The 2,372-nt window shown below is 44.1% G+C and overlaps 1 protein-coding gene across 1 annotated transcript in view; it reads right to left on the bottom strand.

Moving 5' to 3' along the window:
* The window catches only part of Arhgef7 (Rho guanine nucleotide exchange factor 7), a gene marked incomplete at its 5' end in the record, with an annotated part of 29,891 nt that extends 27,765 nt beyond the window's left edge, over window positions 1–2,126 (bottom strand). Inside the window, 3 exon segments of the mRNA XM_008848400.3 lie at window positions 110–256; window positions 1,227–1,286; window positions 1,988–2,126. Of these exon segments, the coding sequence (XP_008846622.1) occupies window positions 110–256; window positions 1,227–1,286; window positions 1,988–2,126 (346 nt within the window).
* Window positions 2,127–2,372: the final 246 nt, after the last annotated feature.

Genomic DNA, 2,372 nt, shown 5'->3' with positions numbered 1-2,372 from the left:
CAAGTATGAGACTCACATACACCCTGTCAGCACATGCCATTCCTCTGGTGCTGCAATTCAAAACTTTAGAGTGGGACAGAGCCATCATGATGCTGGTGGGCCCCTGTACCTCGCTTCCTGCGCACTGAATCATGACCTGGGACATGTAAATGACATTGCCCAGCGTCTTAATGTCATCTCCCTCCCAGCTCCAGATGGACTCTGTCAGGATCTGCAGTTCGAGCTCTTTTCTTTTTCGTACTTCTTGACATTGGGCCTGTGGGACACAGAACACAACTGTTTACAGACACAGAAGCTTCTAGAATTTTACACTTTGACCACACTACTCTTGCTCAAGACAATTATTGCTCTATACCTCCTGAGCAATGTATTTAATCATAGGGAATTAAAATTTTGCTGGAAAGCATGAAATCAAGTCAAGGAAAACAGAATGTCAAAGTGCTCTGGAACGCAAATTTTATAGCAGGTTTTGTCATGTTTAGAAACAAGCAGTGTATAGCAAGCAAGAAAACCCTTCTCTGTTTTGTTTTGTTTTGTTTCCAAGACCATTCTGGCTTTGTTAGTGCCTGCCAACATGGAGGGCTGAGAAGAGGAAGAAGGGTGTAAACAGTTAAGTGCTGCACACAGGCATGCATGACAAAAGCACAGCTGGTCAACGTGACTAGAGAAGGGACTCACCAGCCTGTCTCCTGAGTAGCACTACCCAAGAGCCCTTGGATGGGGCGGGCCTTTAAACCACTATAGTGACTATAGCTTGAATTACGCTATGCCCTTTTTTCCCTTTTCTTCAACCTTTATTTTTTCTATGAGAATTTCGTATGTGAATAAAATTGCACCACAATTAACATAACCCCACAGCCTCTCTAGTCTCCTTCCTACCCAGATTACTCCACACCTCCTCCCTACAAGTCTCCTTCCCACATTGGTCTTTTTTTTTAAACCTCAGTTTAACCATGATCATCTGTGTAACCATGAGTTTTGAACTATTCATGTACAGTGTCCTTTTAATTTAAATCACGACCCTTCTGTCTCTCTGATGTCTCAAGTGCACTAAAGCAAGACAGTTTACCAGCCATGGAATGCTACTACACACTTCATCTCAGTAAATTCTGAACTCAGGTCATAGTCAGTTTTTTATTGTGTGACTTTCTCAGTTGGCAATTAATTCTACATACATGTGCCAAGATAATGTCTAAAGGGAAAATGTAATATGCTTAATCACTTACTGAAAGGTTTTTGAAGGCAGTCATAGACTTTTGAATATCTTGCCTATCAGGATGATAATCCTTTGGATAAAAGAAAGACAGATTAACTTTCACAAAGAAAAGTTCTTTAAACAGCTCTGAAGAATAGCCTAAAGCCTTTCAATACTGCTTAGGCTTCTACATGCCCTTAGCTTCTAGCATTGGAGAGCTGCTACTGATCTTTAAAGCAATCATGGAGCCAATGAACTGGAAATAAATTTGCAACAGAACAGCCCAAAGGGATCAGCATCCCAAGCTGTACCTGGGAGAGCATGACCAGCCTCTCTGGTTGCAGCCCTCTCACTGAGCAGTTATGAAGGTCCACACACCCACCCAAACCCAGAGAATAACCAGGGCCACAATTTCCACCAAACCTTCAAGCTGTTATCCAAAACTACAATAGACATAATAATCCTTAAATAACTCTTCTATTATTGCTCTGCAACTTAGGCACCTATTGCTCATGGCTAAATGTTGCTGACAGGACACCCAATACTATCTGACAATCAGTTTACATTTTGCAGCATTTGGAGGCTTTTGAGTGGTAGATGAGCACGTGGAGAAGTAAAGAGGCAGATACTTTCTCATAGGGCCAGATAAGGAGAAAAACTTGCTAGTTAGCAAAATCATTCTGAAAGCCACTAAGTTCCAAACTCTGGATAAGCTCTGTAATAAGTTTCTCAAGGTCTGACAAGGGTGACACAATTCTCTGGCTCAAGGACTCGGGTCAGGGGAAGCTGCACCTCCATGTGTCTCTCCAGCTCCTTCAGCAGCGTGGGGTACTTGTCCAGGCGCATGAAGGGCTTGCTGAGGCCGGTGGTCAGCACGAGGATCCCAGGGCTGCTGGCACCTTTCATCTCCATGAACTCCCCCAGGTCCTCACTGGGCAGCAAGGGCAAGGTGGGAGAGAGAGGAGGCTCGGGTTAGGGACAAAGGAGCATATAGGTCTGCTTCACAGCCAGAGCCCAGCTTCAATAAAGACAAGATGGACTAATGTGAAGGCTGCAGCTTCTACAGCCACTCTGTGATGTTTTCCACAAATGTGAACGGCACCTCATACCACTCTCACAGAGTGCACACATCTTTGCATATTAGCAAAAGGGTCCTGGGTCATATTGGCTTCACACA

Source organism: Nannospalax galili, unplaced genomic scaffold (assembly GCF_000622305.1).
Source record: "Nannospalax galili isolate Female #2095 unplaced genomic scaffold, S.galili_v1.0 scaffold744, whole genome shotgun sequence".
Taxonomy (NCBI): domain Eukaryota; kingdom Metazoa; phylum Chordata; class Mammalia; order Rodentia; family Spalacidae; genus Nannospalax; species Nannospalax galili.
Note: the sequence above shows the minus strand (reverse complement) of the source record. Positions and strands in the feature narration are given on the sequence as shown.